Raw genomic sequence first — 26,539 nt, forward strand, 5'->3', positions numbered from 1 at the left:
TCCCCAAAAAGAAAAGCCCAGGACCAGATGGTTTCACATCAGAATTCTACCAAACCTTAAAAGAGGAATTAGTACCTATACTACTCAACCTGTTCCAAAAGGTAGAAAAAGAAGGAAGAATACCGAACACGTTCTATGAAGCAAACATCACCCTGATCCCCAAACCAGGAAAAGACCCAACAAGAAAAGAAAATTATAGACCAATATCACTAATGAATATAGATGCAAAAATATTCAACAAGATCCTAGCAAACAGAATCCAACAACACATCAAACAAATTATACATCATGATCAAGTTGGCTTTATCCCAGGGTCTCAAGACTGGTTCAGTACACGTAAATCTATAAATGTAATTCAGCACATAAACTAAGTATAAAACAAAGACCATATGATTCTCTGAATCGATGCAGAAAAAGCTTTTGATAACATCCAACATCCCTTCATGATCAGAACAGTTAAGAAAATTGGTATAGAAGGAACATTTCTTAAACTGATGGAGGCCATCTACAGCAAACCGACAGCCAACATCATATTGAACAGAGTTAAATTGGAATTATTTCCACTTAGATCAGGAACCAGACAAGGCTGCCCATTGTCTCCATTACTTTTTAACATTGTAATGGAAGGTTTAGCCACCACAATTAGGAAAGAAAAGGCGATCAAGGGTATCCACATAGGGTCAGAAGAGATCAAACTTTCGCTCTTCGCAGATGATATGATTGTATATCTGGAAAACACTAGGGACTCTACTACAAAACTCTTAGAATTGATCAAGGAATACAGCAACATCTCTGGTTACAAAAATCAACATTCCAAAATCAGTAGCCTTCATATATATGAACAATAGTCAAGCTGAAAAAACAATTAAGGACTCTATCCCATTCACAGTAGTGCCAAAGAAGATGAAATATTTGGAAGTTTATCTAACAAAGGACGTGAAAGACCTATATAAAAAGAACTATGAAAATCTAAGAAAAGAGATAGCCGAGAATGTTAATAAATGGAAAAACATACCATGCTCATGGTTGGGGAGAATCAACATTGTTAAAATGTCCATACTACCCAAAGCAATATACAACTTCAACGCAATCCCTATTAAAGTTCCACTGTCATACTTTAAAGATATTGAAAAAACAATACTTCGTTTTATATGGAATCAGAAAAAACCTCGAATAGCCAGGACATTACTCAAAAATAAAAACAAAACAGGAGGAATAAGCACTACCAGACCTCAGACTATACTACAAATCGATAGTGATCAAAACAGCATGGTAATGGCACAAAAACAGAGAAGTAGATGTCTAGAACAGAATAGAGAACCAAGAGATGAATCCAGCTAATTACCGTTATTTAATCTTTGACAAGCTAATTAAAAACATTCAGTGGGGAAAAGATTCCCTATTTAACAAATGGTGCTGGGTGAACTGGCTGGCAACCTGTAGAAGACTGAAACTGGACCCACACCTTTCACCATTAACCAAGATAGATTCTCACTGGATTAAAGATTTAAACTGAAGACATGAAACTATGAAAATACTAGAAGAGAGTACAGCGAAACCCCTTGAAGAAATTGTGTTGGGTGAGTTTTTTATGAGAAAGACGCCCCGGGCAATTGAAGCAGCTTCAAAAATACACGATTGGGACTTGATCAAACTAAAAAGCTTCTGCACAGCCAGGAACACAGTAAGTAAAGCAAGCAAACATCCCTCAGAATAGGAGAAGATATTTGCAGGTTATGTCTCTGACAAAGGTTTAATAACCAGAATCCACAGAGAACTCAAATGCATTAGCAAGAAAACAACAAGGGATACCATCGCAGTCTGGGCAAAGGATTTGAAGAGAAACTTCTCTGAAGAAGACAGGCACGCGGCCTTCAGACATATGAAAAAGTGCTCATCATCTTTAATCATCAGAGAAATGCAAATCAAAACTACTTTGAGATATCATCTACCTCCAGTAAGACTAGCCTATATCACAAAATCTCAAGACCAGAGATGTTGGCGTGGATGTGGAGAAAAGGGAACACTTTTGCACTGCTGGTGGGAATGCAAATTAATACATTCCTTTTGGAAAGATATATGGAGAACACTTAGAGATCTAAAAATAGATCTGCCATTCAATCCTGTAATTCCTCTACTGGGCATATACCCAGAAGACCAAAAATCACATCAAAACAAAGATATTTGTACCAGAATGTTTATTGCAGCCCTATTCATAATTGCTAAGTCATGGAAAAAACCCAAGTGCCCATAGATCCACGAATGGATTAATAAATTGTGGTATATGTACACCATGGAATACTATGCAGCCTCGAAGAAAGATGGAGACTTTACCTCTTTCATGTTTACATGGATGTAGCTGGAACATATTCTTCTCAGTAAAGTTTCTCAAGAATGGAAGAAAAGGTATCCAATGTACTCACCCCTACTATGAAACTAATTTAGGACCTTCACATGAAAACTATAATCCAGGTACAACCTAAGAATAGGGGGAAGGGGGAAAGAGTGGGGAGGGAGCGGGGAGGTGGGTAGAAGGAGGGGCATTGAAAGGATCGCACCTGTGGTGCATCTTACAAGGGTATATGTGAGCCTTGGTAAATGTGGAATGTAAATGTCTTAGCAAAGTAACTAAGAAAATGCCAGGAGCACTATGTCAACTAATGTGATGAAAATGTGTCAAATGGTCTATGAACCAAGTGTATGGTGCCCCATTATAATATTGATGTATACAGCTATGATTTAATAAAAAAAAATATATATATATATATCCAGCATCCTTTCTCTGATCATAACACTTAAGAAAATTGGCTTGGATGGGTTATTTTTTAAACTGATAGAGGCCATCTACAGCAAACCCACAGCCAATATCATATTTAATGGAATAAAATTGAAAACATTTCCACTTAGGTCCATAAGTAGGCAAGGAGGCCCATTGTTTCCACTGCTATTCAACTTAGTAATGGAAGTCTTAGCCATCGCAATCTGGCAAGAGAAGGTGTTCCAAATAGGGTCAGAGGATATCAAACTCTCAAGTCTTCACTGATGATATGCTCCTATACCTGGAAAATCCCTGGGACTCAACTACAAAACACTTGGAAGTAATCAAGGAATACAGCAGCATCTCAGAATACAAAATCAATATTTACAAATTAGTAGCTTTTATATATGCCAACAATAGTCAAACTGAAAAAATAGTCAAGGACTGTATTCCTTTGTCAGTAGTGCCAAAGAAGATGAAATATTTGAGAATTTACCCAACAAAGGATGTGAAAGATCTCTATAAAGAGAACTGTGAAACTCTGAGAAAAGAAACAGCTGAAGATGTTAACAAATGGAAAAATCTACCAGGCTCTTGGCTAGAAAGAATCGATATTGTTAAAAGTCCATCCCACACAAAGGAATATGCGAATTTAATGCAATACCTATTAAAGCACCATTGTCATACTTTAAAGATCTGGAAAAAATAGTACTCCAGTTTTATATGGAATGAGATAAAACTTCAAATAGCCAAGATATTACTCAGAAATAAAAACAAAGCAGGAGGAATCACCCTACAAGACTTCAGGCCATACTATAAATCTATAAAGATCAAAACAGCATGGAACTGGCACAAAAATAGAAAGGGAGCTATATGGACCAGAACAGAGAACCAAGAGATAAACCCAGTGACTTATCATCATTTGACCTTTGATAACCCTTCCCTATTTGACAAATGGTGCTGGGTAAATTGGCTGGCGACTTGTAGAAGACTGAAACTGGACTCTCACCTTTCACCATTAACAAAATCGCCTGTGGTGCATATTACAGGGGTATTTGCGAAACTTGGTAAATGTAGAATGTAAATGTTTTGGCACAGTAACTGAGATAATGCCGGAAAGGCTATGTTAACCACTGTGATAAAAATGTGTCAAATGGTTTATGAAGCGAGTGTATGATGCCCCATGATCATATCAATGTATACAGTTATGATTTAATAAAAAAAAAATTTTGATTCTCATTTGGTAAAAGATTTAAACTTAAGGCATGAAACTATAAACATACTAGAAGAGAGCACAGGAAAAACACTTGAAGAAATCGGCCTTGAAGAATATTTTATGAGGAGGACCCCCTGGGCAATTGAAGCAACATCAAAAATGCATTACTGGGATTTGATCCAACTAAGAAACTTCTGTTCAGCTAAGAGCACAGTAAGTGAAGCAAACTGACAACCTTCAGAATGGGAGAAGATCTTTGCGGGTTATGCTTCTGACAAAGGTCTGATAACTAGAATCCACAGAGAACTCAAACTAATCAATAAGAAAAGAACAAATAACCCCGTTGCTTTGGGGGCAAGAGACTTAAACAGAAACTTCTCTGAAGACAGCTGCATGGCCTATTAATACATAAAAAAATGCTCATCATATTTAATCATCAGAGAAATGCAAATCAAAACTACTTTGAGATATCGTATAACTCCAGTAACAGTAGCCCACATCACAAAATTCCAAAAGCACAGATGTTGGCATGGATGTGGAGAGAAGGGAACACTTCTGCACTGTTGGTGGGAATACAAATTAATACATTCCTATTGGAAAGAAGTTTAGAGAACACTTAGGGAACTAAAAGTAGACTTGCCCTTCAATTCTGCAATTTCTCTACTAGGTATATAATCCAGATGACCAAAAATCATTTTACAAGAAAGATATTTGCACCAGAATGTTTATTGCAGCCCATTTCATAATTGCCAAGTCATGGAAGAAGCCCAAGTGCCCATCAACCCATGGTTTATGTATACCATGGAATATTATGCAGCTATAAAAGATGGAGACTTTCCTTCTTGTTGTTTACATGGATGTAGCTGAAACATATTATTCTTAGTAAAGTATCTCAAGATTGGAGGAAAAAGTATCCAGTGTACTCACTAATATTTTGAAACCAATATATGATCACCCACACATTCATATGAATGATAAAACACAACTGTAGCCCAGAATGAAGAAGGGAAGAGGAGAGTGAAGAGAGGAGAGTAGGGAGAGGAGAAGGAAAGGGAGGTAAAGTCTAGGTGGAAGGAGGGTAATCAGTAGGACCTCAGCTACTATGCATAATGCAAGGGTATATTTCAAGTCTCGTAAGAGTAGAGTATAAATGTCTTAACTAAACAATTAAGTAAAAGAGGTAAAGGCTATGTTAACCAGTTTGATGTAAGCATTCCAAATTATATATAAAATCAGCACATTGTACTCCATAAATGCATTAATGTACAGAGTCATGATTCAATGTATATAATATATATATATATATATATATATACTGGAATAAATATATATATGTATATTATATATATATACTGGAATTTGATCAAGGTAAAAAGCATAGCTAAGGGTACCCACAACATAAGCAAACAGAAAGCCTTCTAAAATAGAAGACTTTTGCATGTTATGATTCTGACAAAGGTCTGTTAAGTAGAATCTACAGAGAACTCTAATTAATAAGAAAAGATCAAGCAAACCCATTTTTTTTGTTGGCAAGAGAGTTGAAAAGAAATTTCTCCAAAGATGACATGTGAATGACCAACAGGCACATAAAAATATGCTCATCATCTTTAATCATCAGAGAAATGCAAATCAAAACCACTTTGAGATATCACCTAACTCCAGTAAGATTAGCCCACATCACAAAGTCCCAAAATTTCAGATGTTGGCATGGATGTGGAGAGAAGGAAACCCTTCTACCCTGCCAGTGGGATTGCAAATTAACACTTTCTTTTTGGGGAGAACTCTCAAGGATCTAAAAGTTGACCTTCCATTTGATCCCACAATTCCATTACTAGTTATCTGCCCAGAAGAACAAAAATCATTTTACAACAAAGACATTTGCACCAGAATGTTTATTGCGGCCCAATTCATAATTGCCATGTTGTGGAATCAGCCCAAATGCCCATCAACCCATAAATGGATTAACAAACTGTGGTATATGTATAACATGGAATACTATTCAGCCATAAAAGATAGAGACTTTACATCATTTATGTTTACCTGGATTGAGTTAAAAGAACTGAGTTGAAAGACATCCTTTTCAGTAAAGTAAACCAAGAATGAAAAAAGAAGTTTCCATGTACTCAATATTACTATGAAACCAATATAAATACACTTCCACTCTCTTAAAGAAAAAGAACAGTTAAGAAAATTGGCATATTTTGATGGAACATTTCTTAAACTGATAGAGGACATAACGTACCCACAGCCAGTATCATATTTAATGGAATAAAACTGAAGGCATTTTCACTTAGAACTGCTATTGCCATTGCTATTCAACATAGTGCTGAAAGTCCTAGCCAAAGCAGTCATTCAAGAGAAACAGAACTAGGGTATTCAAGTGGAGACAGAAGAAGTCAAACTCCCACTCTTTGCAGATAACATGATTTTATACCTGATTTTGTACTCTAGGAAGTGAAAAAAAAATACAGTAACTTCTTGGGATAAAAAATCAATGTCCCAGGTGGCACCTGTGGCTCAGTGAGTAGGGTGCTGGCCCCATATAGCAAGGGTGGCGGGTTCGAGCCCGGCCCCAGCCAAACTGCAACAAAAAAATAGCTGGGCACTGTGGCGGTCACCTGTAATCCCAGCTACTTGGGAGGCTGAGGCAGGAGAATTGCTTAAGCCCAGGAGGTTGAGGTTGCTGTGAGCTGTGGCACCATAGCACTCTACCAAGGGTGACATGGTGAGACTCTGCCTCAAAAAAAAAAAAAAAATTCTAGAAGAAAATGTAGATTAAACTCTTGACAAAATTAGCTTTGGACCATATTTTATGCAGAAGACCCCCTTGGCAATTACGACAACACCAAAAATAAACAAATGGGACATGATCAAACTAAAAAGTTTCTGTATACCTAAGTGTACCACAACTAAAGCCCTTCAGAATGGGAGAAGATACTTACATGCTCTAAATATGACAAAGGGCTGATAGCTAGAATCTATAGAGAACTCAAATGAATCAATAAGAAAAGAGCAAACAAACCCATTTGTAAGTGGGTAAACAAATTGAACAGAAACTTCTCTGAAAAGGACAGATGAATGACCAACAAACACATGAAAAAATGATCATCATCCCTAATCAACAGAGAAATGAAATCAAAACCACCCTGAGATATCACCTAACTCCAGTGAGATTAACTCACACCACAAAATCCCCAAATCTGCAGATGCTGATGTAGATGTGGACAGAAGGAAACACTTCTAATACAACCTTTATGGCAGTGGTTCTCAACCTTCCTAATTCTGTGACCCTTTAATATAGTTCCTCATGTTGTGGTGGCCCCCAACAATAAAATTATTTTCATTGCTACTTCATGAAAAATAATTTTATGGTTGGGCGTCACCACAACATGAGAAACTGTATTAAAGGGTCACAGCATTAGGAAGGCTGAGAACCACCACTCTATGGAAAGAAGTATGGAGAATCCTCAAAGAACTAAAAGTAGACCTTCCATTTGATCCTGCAATCCCATTACTAGTTATCTACCCAGAGAACAAAAGTCATTTTACCATAAGGACTTTTGCACTAGAATATTTATTGTGGCTCAGTTCACAATTGCTAAGAGGTGGAAGCAACAAACTGTAGTGTATGTATACCATGGAGTACTATTCAACCATAGGAGAAGATGGAGACTTTACGTCTATTCTGTTTACCTGGGTAGAGTTGAAACACATTCTTTTTATAAAGTGTCTCAAGAATGGGAAAAAAGTAAGCATTAAATGTACTCAATACTAACATCAAACCAATATATAAACAACTACACACCCACCCATAGTGTGTAGTTGTTTATATTCTAGAAGAGGAAGGAGAGAGGAAGGAGAGGAGCGAGGGTGGTTGACAGAATCTTACCTAATGTGCACGATGTGAGGGTGTTCAGCATGCCTCCTGGGAGAAAGGCTCAACTACAACTTGAACTTTACCTTAGAAACAAAAACTATATAACCTAAACATTTTTACCCTCATATTAATCTGAAATTTAAAAAATGGAAATATAAAATAGTGCAGCCATTATAGAAAACAGTATGGAGATTCCTCAGAAAACTAAAAATAGAAATAAAATATGATATATCAATCATTGTTAAATATATATCCAAAAGAAGAAAAATCCATACCTAAGAAAGATAACTGCATTCCCACATTTATCACAGTACCATTCACAACAACCAACATATGGAATCGACCTTAGTGCCCATCAATGGATGAACAGATAAAGAAAATGTGGTACATGTGCACAATAGAATATTATTCAGCTGTAAAGAAGAAACAAACTCCTGTCATTTTTAGTATCATGGATGAAAGTGGAGAAAATTTCATTAATTGAAATAAGCCATACACAGACTGACAAGTATCTCGTGTTCTCACTCATATAGAAACCTAAACAAAATGTCATGGAGGTAGAAAATAGTATGTTAGTTACCAGAAGTTGGGAAGATTAGAAGGAAGAAGTAGATGAGGAGAGGTTGGTTAATGGGTACAGTTAGATAGAAGAAATAAGTTCTAACATTCGATAACACAGAAGGTTGAATATATTTCATACTAATTGATTGTATATTTCAAAATATCTAAAAAATATGGATATTCCTAACACAAATAATGAAAAATGTTTGAGGTGGTGTATATCTCTCTAATCCTGATTTGATCGTACACATTGTATACACATATCAAAAATATCACATGTATCTCATAAATATATAAAAACTACATGTCAACTTTTTAAAAAGGACTCTCAAAACTAAGCACTACAAAAACAATCTGCTTACAAATAGGCATAAGACATGACAAATAAACACATGAAAAAATGTTCAACATGCTCCATTGGCAAATGCAAATTGAAACCACAATGAGATACCACCTCACACCTACATGTTAGAAAAGCTAAAATAAAAAGTACTGATAATATCAAATGTTGACAACCATGTAAAGTAACGTAAACTCTAATATACATGTATTAGTAGTAAAAATGCAAAATGGTATAACAACTTAAGGAAATAGTTTGGTAGTATCTTATACAATTAAGAAAACACAAACCACACAGCCAAGCAATACTAAGGCTATATTCGCCCATGAAAAATGAAAACCTATATTTTCAAAAACTCTTGTACTGGAATGTTCACAATAGCTTTATTTATAAGAGGTTAGAACTGGAAACAACCCAGATGTCCACTAATTATTGAATATATGGCATATCCTTACAATAAAGTATTACTATGAGATAAAGAAGATCCAATTAATAATACATGCAACAGCATGGATGGATATCAAAGGTGTTTTTGTTAAGTGAAATAAGTGCCAGGCACCGTGGCTTACTCCTATAAAGCACAATGAGAGGCCAAGGCGGGGTGGATTGCATGAGCTCACGAATTTGAGAACAGCCTGAGCAAGAGTGATATCCTGTCTCTATTACAAATAGAAAAACTAGCTGGGTGTTGTAGCGGGTGCCTGTAGTCCAGCTACTTGGGAGGCTGAGGCTAAGAGGATCACTTGATCCCAAGAGTTCGAGGTTGCTGTAAGCTCTGATGCCAGGGCACTCTACCCAGGATGATAGAGTGGAATTCTGTCTCAAAAAACAAAAAACAAAAACAAAAACAAAGAAAGAAGCTAAACACAAAACATTATGTACTGTATAATTTCATTTATATGCCATTCTAAGTAAAAGTAAAGTTTCAATAAAAAGGACTGTTTTCCAGGTCCCAGGCGTAGATTGACCACAAAGAGAGGATGACAGAAATTCATAGAATGATAGAAATGTTCTGTACCTTGATTATTTTGGTGGTTACACAACTATATATATTTGTTAAAACTCATCAAAATATACCCTTAAAATTGATTAATCTCATAGCCTATAAATTACATCTATATAAAGCTAATAATAAATGAACCCTGAGAACTAATAAAAGGGCAAACCAATTATTTAAAAAGGAAAAATAATACCATGAAAAGATAACATATACATGGTGATTAGATGGAGTTTATCCCAGTAATGCACTGTTCATTGAACATATGAAAATTATTCAATCCAAGTTCATCACATTAACAGACTAAAGGATAAAGCATGTGACCATTTCAACAGGTCAGTGCTTCTTTTTGTCCACTAGGGGATATTTGACAATGTCTGGAGATGTTTTTGGTTGTCAAAATTGGGTGAGGAGTGTTGCTATTGGCAACTAATGGGTAGAGACCAGGAATGCTGTTAAATACCCCACATGACACAGGGCAGCCCCCAGTTCCCAAGTTGAGAACCACTATTCTATGTTCTACTTTCTACATTCAACACTATGTTTGTGATATCTACATGTTGCTATAAGATACATAGATATAGTCTGTTGTTTCCTGCTACATAATAATCCACAATAGCATCATCCATATGATTCTTATCCACTATCTACCTCTCTGGTAATAAATTACTAAGTTGCTACTAACTTTATTCCACAATACAACACTGTCATTCAATCAACAACAGACTTATATGTGCTCCTTCATGGACCACTGTAAGAATTTCCCTAGGAAATACACTCAAGAATGGAACCACTGAGTTACGTACATGCTTATACTTTATAAATACTGCTTAGTTACTTTAAGGACTGGCTAAATGAGGTTATATACCATGCAGAAAAGAGTTATATCAGACTTAAGACTGTTATTCTTAGAAAAGCCTGCATAGGGCGGTGCCTGTGGCTCAGTGAGTAGGGTGCCAGCCCCATATACCGAGGGTGGTGGGTTCAAACCCAGCCCAGCCAAACTGCAACAAAAAAATAGCCGGACGTGTGGTGGGCGCCTGTAGTCCAAGCTGCTCGGGAGGCTGAGGCAAGAGAATCACATAAGCCCAGGAGCTGGAGGTTGCTGTGAGCTGTGTGACGCCACGGCACTCTACCGAGGGCAGTAAAGTGAGACTGTCTCTACAAAAAAAAAAAAAAAAGAAAGAAAGAAAAGCCCACATAGAAGATTTTCCTTGACTGGCATTTTGGAACTTGGATCTCAAGAGGGTTAACCACCATTCTCTGACAAAGTGCCTTGCTACAGTGCCCAGAGTGCTGGTATAAACAATGTGGTTTATGCTGGACACTTGCTTTCACTCTGGGATTCTGAAATTTTGGTACTGGCTAGACAAAGAGTGACTATATGACCAAATCTCCACAGGAACTTTGGACACTGGTTCCCTAATTAGTTTACCTGGCTGATAACATATGACATGTGTTAGTATAACTCATTCCTAAAGAAATTTAGTGCATCCTATGTGACTCCACTGGGAGAGGACTATTAAAAGCTTGTGCATGGTTTCCTCCAGCCTTCAGCCTTGTATCTTTTTCTTTTGCTGATTTTGCTTTGCATCCTGTTGCTGTAATAAAGTACAGCCATGAATATAACTATAGGCTGAGCCTGTGAGCCCTCCTTAGCAAATCACTCACCACAGGAGTGATTCCCTCTCAACACACATTCCTAAAAGCAAAGCTAGAAAGTTTCTAAGAAGACTTATACATGCACACTTTTCTCTGTCATTTGAATTTTATATCATGTGTGCATACTATATCTTTAAAAATAAATATTTTATAGAAAGAGGGACAAGCAAGGTGATTCAAGTGTGTAATCCTAGCATTGTAGGAAGCCAAGACGCGTAGATTGCCTGAGCTCAGAAGTTTGAGAAAAGCCTAAGCAAGAGTGAGACTCCATTCTAGTAAAAATAGAAAAAGTAGCCTGATGTTGTTGTGGGTGCCTGTACTCCCAGCTACTTGGGAGGCTAAAGCTAAGAGGATCACTTGATACCAAGAGTTTGAGGTTGCTGTGAGCTGTGATATCAGCACACTCTACCCAAGGTGACTGAGTGAGACTCTGTCTCAAAAAAAAAAAAAAAAAAAAAAAAGAGGAAGAAGGATTGCAACACAAGTAAGTCACCTGTGAATGAAACTCAGAAAATGTTAAATATTTCCTTCAATGAAATCTTCTCATATTCTAGATGTGTAAAACCCAAAAGCAACTTGCCCAAAGTTACCCAGATAGCCATTACGGACACAAAACTCTGTTTTCTTGTTTCCTCGCACTCTTTCCTCCAAATCCATGACCTCTTTCCTCCCCTTATTACTTCCTCTATTCCAAAGCTCTTTCATAAATGCCTAGAAGAACCTACTTTCTTGCTAACCATGATCCCTCTTATTGCTCATATTCCTGGATTCTCTTTGAGTGAACATGTTGAATTCCTCTGAAAACATTGAGTCTCATGGAAACTGAACCCAACAGGAACAGAAAAGCTGTTCCTGAAGAAAACACTAATTGTAACTGCCTAGAAGGAAAGGAGGAAGAGGGTAGGGAACGGCAAAGAAGAACCCGAGATAAATCACAGCACCTTTCTAAGTCTTCATTTCCTGGCCAGAGACCAAGGATCAAAATCAAGTTCAGAGAGGAACTCATCACCCCCTGCATGACAAAGCAGGTGAACATAACCAGACAGCTCAGACACTCCTTCCATTGCTTCCTAACACATTTCAAAACCCTCTCCAAATACATAACATACTTACATGCTCTAGGAAGCAGGGTCCTATCTCACTGAGGTGGGGGTCATCATTGTTGTATTGTTTCTCCAGATCTCTCACAAAGCTCATCTGAAACCTGTAGATGTCTTCAATGTTCCCAAATATTACCTTCAGTTGATCATCACTGAACATGTCCCTTCTCTTTCGGCACTGCTTCAGATAGCCCTGCAGACAAAGGAAAAGCCCAAGATGAGGATGTTCCATGATCCAAATCCATGATCTCAGAAGGCTTTACTATTTCCTAAGCACTAGGGAGCCTCAATTCAATTCTATGAAGTAAGCAGGGAATAATCATTTCCATTTTTCATAAGGAAATTAAGGTTTAGAGAAGAAAGTCACTCCCTCAGTGAGTAATAAGGAAAGCTAGATCACCAGGAACAATCTTAAGAATTCAAAGACTCCAAAAGGTAGGGTTTTTCCTTCCTTTCTGTATAATAAGGACTCCCAAAGTCAAAGGTTTCTTTCCCAGAAGCCGGTTGAGCACATTGTCACTTGTCTTTGTAGCTATTAGGTTAGCTGGATCTATTCCCATCTCTAAAGTTCTATTCTTTATAGGACCAACCAAAAAGGTCTTCATAACACTGAAAACAATTCGGCAACAGAGGCCAGCACAAGAAAACTTCCCATAAGGGAAAAGAAATTGACAAAACAATACCATTTCTTAATGCCTCAGGTATCTATAGTACCTGGCCAGGAGAGATCATTTGGATGAGATCAGCTAGCAAGCCCATATGTGCCTGAGTATGTATGGTATTTCTAACAGGGTAGATGTTTACAACACATTTGGGAATAACCAGAGAAATTAATAAAGCTAGCCATTGATGAAAGAGAAAAAGGGATGAAAGATGTTCTTATTCTGATAAGAGAGCACTGAGGTAACATAAAACACATTCAGGGCGTAATGTTAAATCAGGGCAAAAACAGTCACAGTCTAAACTGGGTCTTCCATTCTGAACTTACTATCATGGATTTTTACTTGATATTTACTGCCCTCATTATAACATTAGAAATTTTAAGCACACAAAAATGTTATCAGTGAGAATGAGTTAAGTGAAAATTTCTTAACACCTTTCTTCAATGTTATGCCCCCAATGAGGAATTTTGTAGTGACTAATTTACCACATTTGACTCTGTCCCTAACTCTCACTTTGTTTCCACTAATACAGCTGCCAATAAGGTCATCTGGGCACATTCCAGGAAATATCCTCTTTTCTGGCTTCAAAGACCTTTATCACCTCATACCCCAATCTTACCTCCCTTATCTCTTCTTACCCTCCAATTCAGGCATTAATTAGCATATATGCTTCAACAGTAGGCAAATTAATATTCTATGCCCATGTTGACTTTAATTCAACTAAAGGCTGCTGCCTTAATGGCCTGACATGCTCAAAATTTTCTGCATTCTTTAATATCCAATTCCTTACCAGAAAGATGATACCTTCCCTACCTAATATGTAACACACAGGTATTGCTCTGTCTGGGTAGGTCTGTTTGTCTACTTGTGTCTGTATGTGTGTCTCTCTCTTCCCCTACCACCTTGTGAAGTATATTAGCTACAACAGAGCCAGGAGAGAAGCGAAGGTATCATCTTAACATTAAGCACGGGAGCAGAGGCTTCCTCAATCCTGGTTCTACTTTTTTCCCTAAAGTAGGCCTGGGGGAACAGTTTGGGAAGTATAGGCAACAATGTCACATTTAGTATGTTACTTTTGGGTAAGTAATAGTTACTGATGAGTGATTTCACTGGAAGGCAGAAGAGGCCAGCTTAAATACCTTATTCATTCCCTGAGAAGCCAGTTTAGGAAATATAATAGTTTTGTCTACTGCTCCCATTTGAAAGATCTCAGGGAAAAAATAAAACACCATAAAAACCCCCAAATGCAACAAATATGCCAAAGTTAAACATCAGAACAGAATACAACATAAATGAAAAAGAAGATAGTGGTCTCTGGAAAAGAAAATGAATGCTGATGGCAGTGTAGCTTCTCAATTACTCAAATGTGCAATTTATTGCTATTGTCAAGGAAATCATTTTTTTCTATTAGATTGTGTATGTTACGGCAAGGGAACATTAAGCTATATATTAGGAAGAATGTAAATGTCCACATAATAGTAGGGCCCTAGAGTGTTTTATCAACATGTTTTTTAAACTAATGCTAAATCATGAATATATTCTGATACATTTAGCTTGATGAAATATTACATAGTAACACAAATGATGATTAGGAAGACTATATAGAAACAAAGAAAAGTGTTTATGATATAATGTTGAAAAGCAGTACATACAACGGTATATCACGATGATTACAACTGAGCAGATTTAAGGAGATTATTCAATAGCACCAACAACTCTGCTGTATTTTATAAATTTTACCTGATTTTGTTCCTATTTTTAAACTTCTTCTAATGATGTTTCCCAGTGTCTTCATTATTTAAAAATGAGAAAATGCCTTTTCCAGAAAGTGTAAATAAAAAGTATTTAATACAACTACAAGAAGGCTGACTCGTCTCTTCTAACTCAAACGTTTTCAAGGCTATGCAAATTTAACATGAGCTGGTACAATTTTAAATGAGGAAAAAGAGAAATAAATAAGATTGATAGCCGTACTACTGCAGGAAAGCAGCATTCAAATCTGAGTCCACCTTCTTTTTAGACGAACATCAAGAAAGACATACACAGGCAAGGAGAAGTGAGCAGGGTAGGGAGAGGCCTAAAAAGCAACACAACAAAGAATGATGGATGGAATCAGGTTTGTTTGTCCTCCATAAGATTCAAGGCCCAATGAAGGCCTGCCATAGGACAGAGGGAGCAAAAGTGGTCTCTAATTTTTACTATTAGGCATGTTTCAAACCCCACCTGAATGGTAAGAGAGAATAGGATATTATGGTACGGAGTCTAAACTGAGATTCAAGACAGGCAGTTTCCCAGAGCCTCACCTCTGCCTCCTAGGAGTAAAGCAGGCATGGGTGGGAAAGCAGGCCACAGAGTAGTTAAGAGTACTATGGACATTATCAAATCAGTTATAATCGGCAGGTGCAGTGGCTCACACCTGTAATCCTAGCACTCTGGGAAGCAAAAGCAGGTAGATTCCTTGAGCTTAGAAGTTTGAGATTAGACTGAGCTAGAGTGAGACACCATCCTTACTAAAAGTAGAAAAACTAGATTAAATAATAGTAAGTAGCTGGATTCATCTCTTGGTTCTCTAATCTGTTCCAGAAATCTACTTCTCTGTTTTTCTGCCAATACCATGCTGTTTTGATCACTATCGATTTGTAGTATAGTCTGAGGTCTGGTAGAGTAATTCCTCCTGCTTTGTTTTTATTTCTGAGTAATGTCTTGGCTATTTGAGTTTTTTTTCTGATTCCATATAAAACAAAGTATTGTTTTTTCAAGATCTTTAAAGTATGACAGTGGAGCTTTAATACGGATTGCATTGAAATTATATATTGCTTTGGGTAGTATGGACATTTTAACAATGTTGATTCTTCCCAGCCATGAGCATGCTATGTTTTTCCATTTGTTAATATTTTCAGCTATTTCTTTTCTTAGAGTTTCATAGTTCTCTTTATAGAGATCTTTCACAATCTTTGTTAGATAAATTCCCAAATATTTCATCTTCTTTGGCACTACTGTGAATGGGATAGAGTCCTTAACTGTTTTTCAACTTGACAATTGTTGGTATATACAAAGGTTACCAATTTATGAATGTTGATTTTGTAACCTGAGACGCTGCTGTATTCCTTGATCACTTCTAAGAATTTAATCATCAGAGAAATGCAAATCAAAACTACTTTGAGATACCATCTAACTCCAGTGAGACTAGCCTACATCACAAAATCCCAAGACCAGAGATGTTGGGGCGAACGTGGAGAAAAGGAACACTTTTGCACTGCTGGTGGGAATGCAAATTAATACATTCCTTTTGGAAAGAGATATGGAGAACACCTCGAGATCTAAAAATAGATCTGCCATTCAATCCTGTAATCCCTCTACTGGGCATATACACAGAAGACCAAAAATCGCATCATAACAAAGATATTTGTACCAGAATGTTGATTGCAGCCCAATTCATAATTGCTAAGTCATGGAAGAAGCCCAAGTGTCCATCGATCCATGAATGGATTAATAAATTGTGGTATATGTACACCATGGAATATTATGCAACCTTAAAGAAAGATGGAGACTTTACCTCTTTCATGTTTACATGGATGGAGCTGAACATAGTCTTCTTAGTAAAGTATCTCAAGAATGGAAGAAAAAGTACCCAATGTACTCAGCCCTACTATGAAACTAATTAAGGGTTTTCACATGAAAGCTATAACCCAGTTACAACCTAAGAATAGAGGGAAGGGGGAAAGGGGGGGAGGGAGGGGGGAGGTGGGTAGAGGGAAGGGGATTGTTGGGATTACACCAGCGGTGCATCTTACAAGGGTATATGTGAAACTTGGTAAACGGTCTGTGAAGCTAGTGAATGATGCCCCATGATTATATAAATGTACACAGCTATGATTTAATAAAAAAAAAAAAGAAAGAAAAACTACTCAGGTGTTGTGGTGGGTGTTTTTAGTTCCAGCTACCTGGGAGGCAGAGACAAGAGGATTGCTTGAGCTCAAGAGTTTGAGGTTACTGTGAGCTATGAACCCACAGCATTTTACCCAGGGTGACAGAATGAGACTATCTCAAAAAAAAAAAATCAGTCACTATTGCCATAAATCAGCCTTAAGAATACCGTGGTAACAGCTAAAGAAGGCTGTCTATACATTTCACTTTGTTCTTAACCCCACATAAGCTGATCAAGAAGTCTAGATCTAGTACATTAATCTAGAAGTAGTGTCTTAATATTGGATATAAACCATAGCCAAGTTCTCCTGGGAGAACCTAGAGATTGCTAGGAAATCAGATGGACCAAAGAGACTCTGGATCATTTAGGGTTTGGAAGACCCTTTGGGGAAGGGCCCTCATAAGTCTAGACTACTATTATCTCTAAAATGAAGACATCAGAAAAATATTTCATTGGCCTATATCAGCTCTGACTTTCTAGGGGGTTTCATATAATTTTTTTCCTCTACGCCTGAGGCCTGACAGACTTAACATCTTGACCATTCTTTTAAGAAAATTAGGGATGACGTCCATGGTTGTGTCTTATTCACAGCTACATCTTCAGAGTTTAACACAGCACTTGGGATATAATTGCTTTTCAGTAAATATTTGTTGAATAAATACAAATGACTAGCTCTCCCCTTGTTAATGATGATGAAAGGTATGTTAGAAGCAGAATGTTCAAACTGGTAGTTTTCTTTTCTTTCCTTCTCCCCTCTTTTGAGTTGGGAAACACTTTCTTCAAATAAAACCATTTATTTTTTTTCCATTTTTTTTTATTAAATCATAACTATATACATTGATATGATCATGGGGCATCATACACTCGCTTCATAGAAAATTTGACACATTTTTATCACAATGGTTAACATAGCCTTTCCGGCGTTATCTCAGTTACTGTGCCAAAACATTTACATTCTACATTTACCAAGTTTCGCAAATACCCCTGTAAGATGCACCACATGTGTGATCCCACCGATCCCCCTCCCTCTACCCACCACCCCCCCACTTCCCCACTTCCCCCTATTGTTAGGTTGTAACTGGGCTATAGCTTTCATGTGAGAGCCCCAAATTAGTTTCATAGTAGGGCTGAGTACATTGGGTACTTTTTCTTCCATTCTTGAGATACTTTACTAAGAAAAATATGTTCCAGCTCCATCCATGTAAACATGAAAGAGGTAAAGTCTCCATCTATCTTTAAGGCTGCATAGGCTGCATAGGCTGCATATGTATATATACATATACCACCATTTATTAATCCATTCATGGATCGATGGGCACTTGGGCTTTTTCCATAACTTAGCAATTATGAATTGGCCTGCAATAAACATTCTGGTACAAATATCTTTGTTATGTTGTGATTTTTGGTCTTCTGGGTATATGCCCAGCAGAGGGATTACAGGATTGAATGGCAGATCTATTTTTAGATCTCGAGGTGTTCCCAATATATCTATCCAAAAGGAATGTATTAATTTGCATTCCCACCAGCAGTGCAGAAGTGTTCCCTTTTCTCCGCATCCACGCCAACATCTCTGGTCTTGAGATTTTGTGATATAGGCTAGTCTCACTGGACTTAGATGGTATCTCAAAGTAGTTTTGATTTGCATTTCTCTGATGATTAAAGATGATGAGCATTTTTTCATATGTCTGAAGGCCGTGTGCCTGTCTTCTTCAGAGAAGTTTCTCTTCAAATCCCTTGCCCAGCCTGCGATGGGATCCCTTGTTTTTTTCTTACTGATGCGTTTGAGTACTCTGTGGATTCTGGTTATTAAACCTTTGTCAGAGACATACCCTGCAAATATCTTCTCCCATTCTGAGGGCTGTTTGTTTGCTTTACTTACAGTGTTCTTAGCTGTGCAGAAGCTTTTTAGTTTGATCAAGTCCCAGTAGTGTAATTTTGAAGCTGCTTCAATTGCCCGGGGGGTTCTCCTCAAGAAATACTCACCCAGACCAATTTCTTTAAGGGTTTTCCCTGCATTCTCCTCTAGTATTTTTATAGTTTCACGTCTTAAGTTTGAATCTTTAATCCAATGAGAGTCTATCTTAGTTAATGGCGAAAGGTGTGGGTCCAATTTCAGTCTTCTGCAGGTTGCCAGCCAGTTCACCCAGCACCAGCTGTTAAATAGAGAATCTTTTCCCACTTAATGTTTTTAATTGCCTTGTCAAAAATCAAATAGCTGTAAGTAGCTCTTGGTTCTCTATTCTGTTCCAGATATCTACTTCTCTGTTTTTGTGCCAATACCATGCTGTTTTGATCACTATCGATTTGTAGTAAAGTCTGAGGTTTGGTAGTGTGATTCCTCCTGTTTCGTTTTTCTTTCTGAGTAATGTCTTGGCCATTTGAGGTTTTTTCTGATTCCACATAAAACGAAGTATTGTTTTTTCAAGATCTTTAAAATATGACAGTGGAACTTAAATAGGGAGTGCATTGAAATTATATATTGCTTTGGGTAGTATGGACATTTTGATAATGTTGATTCTTCCTAGCCATGAGCATGGTATGTTTTTCCATTTGTTAACATTTTCAGCTATTTCTTTTCTTAGAGTTTCATAGTTCTCTTTATAGAGATACTTCACGTTTTTGTTAGGTAAATTCCCAAATATTTCATCTTCTTTGGCACTACTGTGAATGAGATAGAGTCCTTAACTTGACTTTTGTATATAAAGGTGTATATAAAGGCTACCGATTTATGGATGTTGATTTTGTAACCTGAGACGCTGCTGTATTCCTTGATCACTTCTAGGAGTTTTGTATAGAGTCCCTAGTGTTTTCCAGATACACAATCATATCATCTGCGAAGAGCGAAAGTTTGATCTCTTCTGACCCTATATGGATACCCTTGATCGCCTTTTCTTCCCTAATTGCGGTGGATAAAACTTACATTACAATGTTGAAAAGCAATGGAGACAATGGGCAGCCTTGTCTGGTTCCTGATCTGAGTGGAAATGATTCCAATTTAACTCCATTCAATATGATATTGGCTGTGGGTTTGCTGTAGATGGCCTCTATCAGTTTAAGAAAAGTCCCTTCTAGACCAATTTTCTTGAGTGTTCTGATCATAAAGGGATGCTGGATATTATCAAAAGCTTTTACTGAATCAACTGAGAGAATCATATGGTGTTTACTTTTTAATTTGTTTATGTGATGAATTACATTTATAGATTTACGTATATTGAACCAGCCTTGACAACCTGGGATAAAACCAACTTGGTCACGATGTATAATTTGTTTGATGTGTTGCTGGATTCTGTTTGTTAGGATCTTGTTGAATATTTTTTGCATCTATATTCATTAGTGATATTGGTCTATAATTTTCTTTTCTTGTTGGGTCTTTTCCTGGTTTGGGGATCAGGGTGATGATTGCTTCTTAGAACGTGTTGGGTAGTCTTCCTTCTTTTTCTACATTTTGGAACAGGTTGTGTAATATAGGTACTAATTCCTCTTTAAAGGTTTGGTAGAATTCTGACGTGAAACCATTTGGTCCCGGGCTTTTCTTTATAGGGAGGTTTTGTATAATTGATGCTATTTCTGAACTTGATATGGGTCTGTTCAACATTTCCACTTGATTCTGGTTAAGTATTGGAAGGTGGCGTGCTTCCAAGTATCGGTCAATTTCCTTCAGATTTTCATATTTCTGAGAATAAAGTTTCTTGTAATGTTCATTAAGGATTTTTGGATTTCTGATGAGTCTGTTGTTATTTCGTCTTTGTTGTTTCTGATTGATGATATTAGAGATTTTTCTCTTTTTTTTCTGATTAGATTGGCCAGAGGTTTATCTATTTTATTGACCTTTTCAAAAAACCAGCTTTTTGATTTATTCATCTGTTGTATTACTCTTTTGTTTTCAATTTCATTTAATTCTGCTCTAATTTTGGTTATTTCGCTTCTTCTACTGGGTTTGGGGTTGGAATGTTCTTCCTTTTCCAGTTGCTTGAAATGTCCCATTAAGTTGTTAACGTCCTCTCTTTCCATTCTCTTGAGGAAGGCTTGCAGTGCTATAAATTTCCCTCTTAGAACTGTCTTTGCAGTGTCCCAGAGGTTCTGATAGTTTGTGTCTTCATTGTCGTTTTGTTCCAAAAAATTGGCGATTTCTTTCTTAATCTCATCTCTGACCCAGCTATCATTCAGCATAAGGTTATTTAACTTCCATGTTTTTGTATGAGTATGCAGATTCCTGTTGTTACTCAATTCAAGTTTTATTCCATGATGGTCCGAGAAGATGCATGGAATAATTTTGATTCCTTTAAATTTACTGAGGTTAGACTTGTGACCTAAAATTTGGTCAATTTTGGAGTAAGTTCCGTGGGCTGATGAGAAGTATGTGTATTCAGTTTTGTTGGGATGAAATGTTCTGTGGATGTCTGCTAAATCTAAATATTGGATGGTTAGGTTTCAATCTAAGATTTCTTTGCTCAGCTTCTTGCTGGAGGATCGCTCCAACACTGTCAAAGGAGAGTTGAAATCTCCGACGATTATGGAGCTGGAGGAAATCAAGTTACTCACGTCTGTTAGAGTTTCTCTTATAAATTGAGGTGCATTCTGGTTGGGTGCATAGATATTAATAATTGAGATCTCATCATGTTGAGTATTACCCTTACCAAATATGAAGTGAACATTCTTGTCCTTCCTTACTTTTGATGGTTTAAAGCCTACTGTATCTGCAAATAAAATTGAAACACCACTTTTTTTCTGATTACCATTTGCCTGAAATATGGATGACCATCCTTTCACCCTGAGTCTGTATTTGTCTTTTAAGTTAAGATGTGACTCTTGTATGCAACAAATATCTGGCTTGAGTTTTTGTATCCAGTCAGCTAACCTATGCCTCTTTAGCGGACAGTTTAAGTCATTCACAATGATGAAGAGTATTGATAAGTCTGGTGGAATTTTGGGTATCGAGTTTTTCAAAGGTCCAGTGGACATTTTTAATCCTTTCGCCAGTGTGGAAGTTGGAGTTTGATCCGAAGTTTCTGAGTGAGTTTACTTTTGGTATAGGATTGGGTTAGTCATTGTGGAGGATAGGTCTGAGAACATCCTGAAGAGCTGGTTTACTTATGGCAAATTTTTTCAACATATGAATGTCATTGAAGTATTTAATTTCTCCATCATAGATGAAACTCAGTTTAGCTGGATATAAGATCCTGGGTTGAAAGTTTTTTTGCTTTAGGAGATTAAAAGTTGATGACCACTCTCTTTTGGCTTGAAAAGTTTCAGCAGAGCAATCTGCAGTTATTCTAATATTCTTACCTTTGTACGTAATAGTTTTCTTTTGCCGGGCTGCTTTGAGAATCTTCTCTTTCATGTTAACTTTAGTGAAGCTAATTATGATATGTCTGGGGGATGACTTATTGGGGTTGCATCGTGCTGGGGTTCTGAAGCTGTCTGCTATCTGAATTTCAGATTCTCTAGGCATGTCTGGAAAATTTTCTTACATTATTTCATGCAGAAGGGCCTCTGTGCCCTTCGAGGCCACTTCATCATTCTCAGAAATGCCAGTAATTTGTATATTGCTTTTTTTCAAATTATCTGAGAGTTCTCTGAGTGAGTGATCCGTTTTTGCTCTCCATTTCTCTTCCTCTTTGAGAGATTGAGAGCGTTTGAAGACTTTATCTTCAGTGTCAGAAATCCTTTCTTCTGCTTGCTCCATTCTGTTGCTGAGGGATTCTACTGTATTTTTCATATCTTTGAGGGCTGTAAATTCTTGCTTCAGTGTGTCTAAGTCTTTGGTGGTTTTGTCTTTAAATTCGTTATATTCTTGAGACAACTTTTGAATTTCTCCTCGAATTCCTAATTCCATTTTATTAATCTTGTCTGCAATCCAAATTCTGAATTCGATTTCTGACATCTCAGCCAGTTGTTTATGAATGGGATCTTCAATCACATCTGCCGTATCTTTTCTTGGGGGGTTGATCTATTCTGATCATTCATGTTACCAGAGTTTTTCTGCTGATTCCGCCCCATGGTTATTTTACTCCCTTTGATTTTTCCCCCGGGGCTTTATCAAGGGCCCGTACAGTGTTGTGGCCTGAGAAACTGGGTCCCTGTCTTGTGTGGTGGAGCTAAGTGGTTCTGTCTTGTTTTCAGCTGGTTTTTGTTCAATCCTATTGCAACTTCTACTCTGGCTTGAAGTCTCAGCTGTGTGGAAAAATCAGCAATTAAGTCACCCCGCCTGCCCACCTCTGGCCCCAGTTGGAAAAGGAGAATCAAACCTTCCTACAACCGCACACCCAGGGCACCGCCTGGAAAGTCCTCAGTCTATTAGACCAGTTCAAAAGGTCCAAATCAACTGTCTCAATCGGCACCTGTCTCGGGTGGGAGAGTTCAAGAGGTCTCTGGGAACTGGATCACAGGGGCCTGGTGACTCCTCTGACATGGCTCATCCCAGTGCAGCATGGAGTCAGGAGGAGCCACCCAGCAAACAGCAGTCTGGGAAGGTTGACGTCTCCTTCCCCACTTTGCCCCTCCGTCGGACCCAGTCACTGGTATCTCTGCAGATGGCTAACCCAGTTGCCTTCAGTGAGCAGACACTCCAGGGGTTTGCACCTGCCTGAATTGCAAGGAAGTCTGCTAGGCCCCCGCAGACTGTCGCTATTTAGCAGGAGGAGATGGGGCCTGACATCTTTGAGTTCTTGATGCAGGTGATGGGAAGGAGGTGTTCACTCAGGCTTAGCCCCGTCCCTGATGGATGCTGTTAACAGAACAGAACAGAACAGACAACTTTGCGGGGTTCTGTCTCTGTTCCTGCCGAAATCGCCTACAGAAGACGGGCTGTTCTGAGTTCAAACGTCTTTGCTGCTGGAGGTTTGTGTCCTCTTTGCTGTTGAAGGTTTGCGTCCGATCACCTCTCTGGGTCGGCCCCCGCACTGGAAGCTTCCTGGGTTTGTGAGCAGTGTCAGGAAATCCTCCGCTCACCGGTGGCCTCCTCTGGTTGCCCAGGGAGACAGGAGGTGTGGCCTCAGAATATCCAGAAGTGAGCCGTTCTGCCTTTAAAGAAAAAACGGCTGTTCCTCTGCCTCCAGGGAACTGCCGCTCTGGTGTGGGCACTCAGCCGACCCTTTTCTCCACTGTCTCGCGCCCCAGAGTCAGCACTGAGCAGCCGCAGTTTATGCTGGGTCCACACCCCTCGAGAGATCCCCCAAGAATCCGAACTCTTGGGGGACAGGCCCCCAGACCCCGAGTGGGAGTGGGGGGGAAGCTAGAGTTTCATTCAGTTTTATGCCCGGCAGTACTGTTGCCCGCCCGGGGAGGGCTGCTGCACCGCACTGCAGGGAAGTGCCACCAAGGCTTGATTTCCCCTCAGCGGAGTGCCCTCTCTTCGCTCATGTGTCTCAGAATCAGCGCTGACCTGATGCAGCTCGGGCACTGTGCACTCCTCTCTAGAAATCACCCAAGGATCCGAACTCCTGGGGGATAGGCCTCCAGACCCCGAGTGAGAGTAGGGGCGCTCAGCGGGGAAGCTAGAGTTTTATTCAGTTTTGTGCCCGGCTGTAATGTTGCCCGGTGAGGGCTGCTGCACCGCACCGCAGGGAAGTGCTGCCGAGGCGTGACTCCCCCTCAACCCAGTGCCCTCTCCTCGCTCGCGTGTCTCAGTGTCAGCGCTGACCAGTCACGGCTCGGGCACTGTGCGCTCCCCTCGAGAAATCACCCAAGGATCCGAACTCCTGGGGGACAGGCCCCCAGACCCCGAGTGAGAGTGGGGGGGAAGCTAGAGTTTCATTCAGTTTTATGCTTGGCCGTATTGATGCACGGGGAGGGCTGCTGCACCGCACCACAGGGAAGTGCCGCCGAGGCGTGACTCCCCCTCAGCCCGGTGCCCTCTCCTCACTCGCGTGCCTCAGAGTCAATGCTGACCAGTCGCAACTCGGGGACTATCCACTCCCCTTGAGAAATCACTCAAGAATCCGAACTCCTGGGGGACAGGCCTCCAGACCTCAGTGGGCGGGAGGGGAGTGTTGGGGATTCAGGGTTGCCGGCAAAGGATTTTTAAAGTTTTATTCAGTTTTATGCCCGGCAGGAGAACGCCACGACACCCCAGTAGGGGAGGTAGGTCCAGTTTTTAGAAGGTCTCTCCCTGGAGTGTAGTGGGAGGGCCTTTAATTTCTGCCCGCTTGTTTAATTGTGGGGCTCTTGAGCCGGTCTCATGGGGGAGGGGGACTCCCGTCCGCTTGGTGGTGGATTTTGTACCTTTTGTTTGCGTCCTTGTGATCACAGCTTGCCTCAGCGGTGTTGATGTGCGTTCTTCAACCTTCTCTCTTGGTGTGGCTCAAGTCCACCAGGATACTTACTAAATTCCTGTCCCTTAACTCTCCTTCTGGATGGGAGCCTCTGTTGAAAGCTGGCTTCAGTCCGCCATCTTGTCTCCCTCCCTCAAATAAAACCATTTAAAAAAGGAAGAAAGAAGATATCGACAACATGGAAAACAAGCAAAGGATTATTATCTGGAGTATACAAGGACCTCTTCTAAATCAGCAAGAAAAATACCATTAACTACAGGAAAATGAGCAAAAGATAGGAACAGGTCCTGGAGTGTCCAGAGATGTAATGGACAGGTATGGCCGAGGGCAGGTAAAAATCCCTTTAGGACAACTAGCTACCTCATTCTTTTATCCTAGAATGCTATATAAATGCTACCATTTTATAAATGTGTTGTCATTTTATACTTGTGCCAAGAAGTAGAATATTGGCACAAGTGCTGGGATAGGCAATTCATAGAAAGGAAAACTCAAATGATTAATAAGTTTGAAAACCTCAGACTTAAAAATATCAAATGGAAAAGACTTGAAGCTGTAGCATGATAAACTTGATTAGGCCTAAGGAAGAATTTCTTTTTTTGGCCGGGGCTGGGTTTGAACCTGCCACCTCCGGCATATGGGACCAGCACTCTACTCCTTAAGCCACAGGCGCCGCCCGGGAAGAATTTCTTGATAGTGAAGAATACTGTTCCTTTAGTGAAGCTGAACAGATGAAGATAATACAGATAAATGAGGAAAGCTAGGCTAGCTTCTCCAGAGGCATTTTAAGACAGAATCTGTTTCACAAGTATGGTATGACTGAGATTATCTTCCTGAAGAGAGACAGACAAGACAGCTTTATAAGGCATATTTTGCTCTGCTTGCCCTTGCCTTAGTTTTTCTGATTGTAACATGAGTTCTAAGGTTACATGAGATAATACCACCAACTGTTGTTCCAGGTGATCTAGAACTAAACCAAGGGTCTTTTATACCACTGAGTTTAAAAAGAAGAATTTGATCTTTTGGAGAGAATTCATTAAAAGATCTTCTCTCTTATCACACTGAATGACTGTGATTTAAAAATCACTTTATTTCCGCCAGATGTGATGGCTCACAGCTATAATCTAGCACTCTGGGAGGCCAAAGCTGGTGGATTTCCTGAGCTCAC

At 38.9% G+C, this 26,539-nt stretch overlaps 1 protein-coding gene across 6 annotated transcripts in view; it reads right to left on the reverse strand.

Annotated features, from left to right (window-relative positions):
• Positions 1 to 26,539, reverse strand: part of ARHGEF9 (Cdc42 guanine nucleotide exchange factor 9) — a 368,607-nt gene that overhangs the window by 208,815 nt on the left and 133,253 nt on the right. For all 6 annotated transcript variants that reach the window (XM_053579818.1, XM_053579819.1, XM_053579824.1 and 3 more), the window contains one exon: positions 12,525 to 12,704. In XM_053579818.1, coding sequence (XP_053435793.1) covers positions 12,525 to 12,704 — 180 coding nt within the window. The remainder of the gene's footprint in view (positions 1 to 12,524; positions 12,705 to 26,539) is intronic.

Source organism: Nycticebus coucang, chromosome X, assembly GCF_027406575.1.
Source record: "Nycticebus coucang isolate mNycCou1 chromosome X, mNycCou1.pri, whole genome shotgun sequence".
Taxonomy (NCBI): Eukaryota; Metazoa; Chordata; class Mammalia; order Primates; family Lorisidae; genus Nycticebus; species Nycticebus coucang.